The following is a 6,773-nucleotide window of genomic DNA, read 5'->3' as shown; positions in this document are numbered from 1 at the left end:
AAGGATGGAGCAAGCAAGAGGGCCCATTCATGGATCTCAAGAGATGCATGAAGCTCATCACTATGAGATCCTGGAGATGCCTCAAATACATTTTCCTCCACAAAACTATTGGGAGCAAATCAACACCTCCCTAGGAGAATTAAGTTCCAACATGGGACAATTAAGGGTGGAACATCAAGAGCACTCCATCATCCTTCATGAAATAAGAGAAGATCAAAAAGCAATGAGGGAGGAGCAACAAAGACAAGGAAGAGACATAGAAGAGCTCAAGGACATCATTGGTTCCTCAAGAAAGAAATGCCACCATCACTAAGGTGGATTCATTCCTTGTTCTTACATTCTCTGTTTTTCGTTTTCTCTATGTTAAGTGCTTATCCATGTTTGTGTCTTCATTACATGATCATTAGTATTTAGTAACTTTGTCTTAAAGTTATGAATGTCATATGAATCCATCACCTCTCTTAAATGAAAACTGTTTTAATTCAAAAGAACAAGAAGTACATGAGTTTCGAATTTATCCTTGAACTTAGTTTAATTATATTGATGTCGTGACAATGCTTCTTGTTTTCTGAATGAATGCTTGAACAGTGCATATGTCTTTTGAAGTTGTTGTTTAAGAATGTTAAATATGTTGGCTCTTGAAAGAATGATGATAAAGAGACATGTTATTTGATAATCTGAAAAATCATAAAAATGATTCTTGAAGCAAGAAAAAGCAGCAAAGAACAAAGCTTGCAGAAAAAAAAATAGCGAAAAAAATAGAAAAAAAAAGAAAAAGCAAGCAGAAAAAGCTAAAAGCTCTTAAAACCAAGAGGCAAGAGCAAAAAGCCAATAATCCTTAAAACCAAAAGGCAAGGGTAAATAAAAAGGATCCCAAGGCTTTGAGCATCAGTGGATAGGAGGGCCTAAAGGAATAAAATCCTGGCCTAAGCGGCTAAACCAAGCTGTCCCTAACCATGTGCTTGTGGCGTGAAGGTGTCAAGTGAAAACTTGAGACTGAGCGGTTAAAGTCAAGGTCCAAAGCAAAAGAAGAGTGTGCTTAAGAACCCCGGACACCTCTAATTGGGGACTTTAGCAAAGCTGAGTCACAATCTGAAAAGGTTCACCCAATTATGTGTCTGTGGCATTTATGTATCCGGTGGTAATACTGGAAAACAAAGTGCTTAGGGCCACGGCCAAGACTCATAAAATAGTTGTGTTCAAGAATCATCATACTAAACTAGGAGAATCAATAACACTATCTGAACTCTGAGTTCCTATAGATGCCAATCATTCTGAACTTCAATGGATAAAGTGAGATGCCAAAACTATTCAAGAGGCAAAAAGCTACAAGTCCCGCTCATTTAATTGGAGCTATGTTTCATTGATAGTTTGGAATTTATAGTATATTCTCTTCTTTTTATCCTGTTTGATTTTTAGTTGCTTGGGAACAAGCAACAATTTAAGTTTGGTGTTGTGATGAGCGGATAATTTATACGCTTTTTGGCATTGTTTTTAGTATGTTTTTAGTAGAATCTAGTTACTTTTAGGGATGTTTTCATTAGTTTTTATGTTAAATTCACATTTCTGGACTTTACTATGAGTTTGTGTGTTTTTTTGTGATTTCAGGTATTTTCTGGCTGAAATTGAGGGACTTGAGCAAAAATCAGATTCAGAGGTTGAAGAAGGACTGCTGATGCTGTTGGATTCTGACCTCCCTGCACTCAAAGTGGATTTTCTGGAGCTACAAAACTCAACATGGTGTGCTTCCAATTGCGTTGGAAAGTAGACATCCAGGGCTTTCCAGCAATATATAATAGTCTATACCTTGGCCAAGTTTAGACGACGTAAAAGGGCGTTGAACGCCAGTTCTACGCTGTTGTCTGGAGTTAAACGCCAAAAACACGTCACAAACCAGAATTGAACGCCAGAAATACGTTACAACCTGGCGTTCAACTCCAGAAAGAGCCTCTGTACGTGTAACATTCAAGCTCAGCCCAAGCACACACCAAGTGGGCCCCGGAAGTGGATTTATGCATCAATTACTTACTTCTGTAAACCCTAGTAGCTAGTTTATTATAAATAGAACTTTTTACTATTGTATTTGACATCCTGGATTGTATTTTTGATCCTGTGATCTCGTTTTGGAGGCTGGCCATTCGGCCATGCCTGGACCTTTCACTTATGTATTTTTAACGGTAGAGTTTCTACACTCCATAGATTAAGGTGTGGAGCTCTGCTGTTCCTCAAAGATTAATGCAAAGTACTACTGTTTTTCTATTCAATTCAACTTATTCTGCTTCTAAGATATTCATTCGCACTTCAACCTGAATGTGATGAACGTGACAATCATCATCATTCCCCCATGAACACGTGCCTGACAACCACTTCCGTTCCACCTTAGATTGAATGAGTATCTCTTGGATCTCTTAATCAGAATCTTCGTGGTATAAGCTAGATTGATAGCGGCATTCATGAGAGTCCAGAAAGTCTAAACCTTGTCTGTGGTATTCCGATTAGGACTCAAGGATTGAATGACTGTGACGAGCTTCAAACTCGCGAGTGCTGGGCGTAGTGACAGACACAAAAGGATAGTAAATCCTATTCCAGTATGATCAAGACCCTCCAAATGATTAGCCATGCAGTGACAGCGCATCGGACCATTCTCACAGAGAGGATAGGATGCAGCCATTGGCAAGGGTGATGCCTCCAGACGATTAGCCATGCAGTGACAGCGCATCGTACCATTTTCCAGAGAGGATTAAAAGTAGCCATTGACAACGGTGATGTCCTTACATAAAGCCAGCCATGGAAAGGAGTAAGACTGATTGGATGAATAGCAGGAAAGCAGAGGTTCAGAGGAACGAAAGCAACTCTATACGCTTATCTGAAATTCTCACCAATGAATTACATAAGTGTTTCTATCCCTATTTTAAGTTTACTTATTATTAATTTCGAAAACTCCATAACTATTTGATATCCGCCTGACTGAGATTTACAAGATGACCATAGCTTGCTTCATACCAACAATCTCCGTGGGATCGACCCTTACTCACGTAAGGTTTATTACTTGGACGACCCAATGCACTTGCTGGTTAGTTGTATCGAAGTTATGAATGAAAAACGATTTATTAAGACGTGCGTACAGAGTTTCTGGCGCCGTTGCCTGAGATCACAATTTCGTGCACCAGTGGTCAAAAATGCAAACTGACGCGTGAGAGTCGGTCACGCGTACGCATGACTTCTCGCTCGATTCCAATACAGTGGCAGCCCAATTCTCTGTTCAATTACCTTACTACGCCGATTTTTCATTCCACGCATACGCATCGCTGACGCTTACGCATAGATTGGCAAAAACGCAGGGGACACGTACGCGTGAGGCACGCGTACGTGTGGATCTGGCTATGCGCCTAGTACCCCTCTTGCTCGATTCTCGCGCAACTCTCTGTTCATTTGTGCATACACATACGACGCGTGCGCGTCATTGACGCTTGCGCGTTGATTCCCCTTTTTTTATTTTTTTTTATTTTTAATGCAAAATAAAAGTAAATATGTAGGACTAGAAATTAAAACTGACAGAAATAAATTAAAACTAATAAAAAGGAGGATCATACCATGGTGGGTTGTCTCCAACCTAGCACTTTTAGTTATTGTCCTTAAGTTGGACATTTGGTGAGCTCCTTGTCATGGTGGTTTGTGCTTGAACTCATCTTGAAACTGCCACCAACGCTTGAACTTCCAATAAGCTCTATCATCTCCAAGTGAATTCACCAAGCCTTGATGAAGTTCTTTACAAGCTTCGAGCTCCCAAAGTTGATCCTCTTGTATGCCGGGATCCCAAATCTTGTTTCTACACCCGTCTTCAAGTTGATCATTATGATTCCATCTGGGTGGTTTAGCCTTGAAATTCTCATGTAAGCACCCAAACATCCTCCTAGACCCACTCAGTTTGGTTCTACACCAACCATTGTTATCAAACTTTGAGCGTGCAACCACATGAACCTAGAGTGACGCTTCCAACCACCACATAATTCTCCCTTGCTCTTCAATCCGCAGAGAGCTCTAAGTTGACCATCCGTTTTAAGCAACCGATACTCAAGTGGAATTAGAAAGCCTAGAGATAAGAGATTTACCCACTTGAATGGTGTAAAGGATGATGGTGACTTAGGAAGGGGGATCTCCCCACACTTTGACAATGCAAGGTCCACTTCCTTGTGCTCCTCTTTAAATTCCACCACCTCTTGACAAGTATTTTCAACTTCAATTCCTTGTTCATCAATTTCTTCTTTGGCTATTTCACATCCACTGGAAGAGGATTCAATTGTAGATAGAAACTCATCAATTATTGAATCCATCTCATGATCAACCTCCTCCAAGTCTTCAATCATGACACGTCTTGGAGGTTGTACACCCTTCTTAACATCAAATTCAAATGTCTTGGAAGGAGGCTCTATGACTTGAGTTTCCCAGGGAGGTTCCGCATCTACTAAGTCCTCAACCACTTCCTCTTCTTCGATAATTTTGATTTTCTCCACTTGCTCTAGTACAAAATCTAACTCCTCCTTGATAACTTCCACTTCTTGACAACTTTCTTCAATTCTCCCTAATTCTATAACTACTCCTTCATCTTCAAGGGTCTCTCCTACCTCCACTTTTTGGGCCTCCTCTTGCTTCTCTTGAAGTATGTATGCGTGAACCCGATCCATTACATCCCTAAGATGATCCCTTCTCTCTTGTTCCATGTCAATAGCATAATTGGGATCATGTTGCTTTTGGATTGATGGACATGGGTGAAAAGGAAGTGCACCAGAGCTTGAGGGTTGATTATTGGGGGTATATGGATCCACACGGGATATAAGAGCTTGGAGAGTAGAGGTGAGACCAGTGAAAGTAGAGGTAAGTGTGGTTTGAAGCTCCTGTTGCCCTTGGCGAATAACACTAAAGGTATCATCTATGGGAGCTTGGGGTGGATAGGAGGGTTCATATGGAGGTGAATGGTGGAAAGAGGCTTGTGAGTATGATGGTTCAAAGCTATGTTGAGAAGGAGGTTCATAGGTATATGGTGGGGCTTGTTGGTAACTACAAGGGGTCTACCATATCCATTGTCTTGGTACACACCTCGGAATGGCTCTTGCTCATAGTAAATTGGTGGAGGTTGGTTGTCACGAAAAGGTCCACCATAACCATTGTCTTGGATGCATCGTAGAATGGTTGTCGCTCATGGCACATTGGAGGAGGTTGTTGCCGAAAGGATTGATCAAATCCTTGTGGCTCCTCCTATCTCTGATTGTCCCAACCTTGATGCATATTCTCATTATAGCTTCCATTCCCTACAACATAATTTGAACCAAACTCGTAGCCAAAGGGATGAGAATTCATAGTAGCAAGTAAAAACAAAAACTAATAAGAATTAATGAAAATAAACTCCTAAAACTAGAAACACTAACAAAGGAACGAAAAAGCAAAATTATTCACAATATTCATAATAACCAATAATAAGGCACACATTTGCAATTCTCCTAGCAGAGAAAGAGTACGTACTCCGTACTCAGAGAGAATGAGAGAAGGAGAGAGCGGGAGAGAACGTTTGAGGGTGAAACATGGTGAAGAAGATGGCCATGCCATCGAAAGAGATAAGGGGGAGAGTGTGGGAGGGTTTGCATCAGGTGTGAAGGAGGGATCAAGTAAAGGCGACCTTAGTTCCAGGGTGACTTCCAAGATTTTGTTTCGTGACAAGGTTATTGGTTCTACGGTAGCCACAGGGATAAATCGAACTGAAGCTCTAGATGAGGATTCCATGGCAGTGGTCACTGGAAAACAAGGAGATCCTATGCCTCCAAGAGTTTGCTTCTCCGAAGAGGCTAGGAACATCCTTTCTGAACCATACAAGGAAGCAATTGTGATTAAGGTTCTTGGAAAAAACCTTAGTTACACGGCCATGTTTCACAAATTGAAAGGGGTATGGAGGATCACCGGTGGATATGAAATCTTGGATGTGGGTTTTGGGTACTTCCTCGTTAAATTTGATCGCATGGACGATCGAGAGAAGGTTTTACTAGGGGGGCCATGGATGATCTTCGGTCACTATATTGCGGTCAAGCCATGGACACCGGATTTTAAACCTTGTGAGGACACTTTCGGGGAGACTATGGTTTGGATTCGAATCTCTGGTTTGAGCATATGGTACTATCAGGATAAAGCCATGATGAGAATCGCTTCTGCTGTGGGAAGACCAGTCAAGGTGGATCTGGCTACTAAGTTGGCGGAAAGGGGAAAATTTGCTCGGGCTTGCGTGCAAATTAATCTTGGTTTGCCGGTGGTCCGGAGTGTGATTGTCGATGAGTTTGAATATAAGGTGGAGTATGAATTCTTACACCTTATTTGTGACAAGTGCAATTGTTTCGGGCATCCAGCAACTGACTGCAGAATGACCCCAATAGATTCGGAAAGGGTGGATCGAAAGGAAACATCAGTGACCGAGACGGCGGCCCGGGTGGTGTAGCCACAGGAAGCTTCAAAAGAGAAAATTTTTGAATTTGGATGCAATCCCAAAGAGTCAGTGATAGTTGCAGAAATTGGGGAGGAATTAGATGATACGTTGCATGGGAAGGAAGTGGGGTCCCAACATTTGGGAAATGAGGCTGGCTGGACCAAAGTCAGCAGTAAAAGGAGAGGAAAATTGAGTCAATCAAACAAAGCCCAACAAACATCTAAAGATAAAATACCGGTGCGCTTAAATCAGAAATTGGACCAAAACCATGACCTTGGGCTACGTATGAGAGGAGCCGAATCAG

At 41.6% G+C, this 6,773-nt stretch overlaps 1 protein-coding gene across 1 annotated transcript; it reads left to right on the top strand.

The window, feature by feature from the left end:
• Positions 1-5,536: 5,536 nt before the first annotated feature.
• Positions 5,537-6,481, top strand: LOC148563951 (uncharacterized). Its single transcript, XM_088486983.1, has one exon. It carries the CDS (start codon positions 5,537-5,539, stop codon positions 6,479-6,481), a length of 945 nt encoding a protein of 314 aa, XP_088343109.1.
• The last annotated feature ends 292 nt before the right edge of the window (positions 6,482-6,773 follow it).

This window comes from Arachis ipaensis, chromosome B5 (assembly GCF_059453495.1).
Source record: "Arachis ipaensis isolate K30076 ecotype BB chromosome B5, ASM5945349v1, whole genome shotgun sequence".
Taxonomy (NCBI): domain Eukaryota; kingdom Viridiplantae; phylum Streptophyta; class Magnoliopsida; order Fabales; family Fabaceae; genus Arachis; species Arachis ipaensis.
Note: the sequence above shows the minus strand (reverse complement) of the source record. Positions and strands in the feature narration are given on the sequence as shown.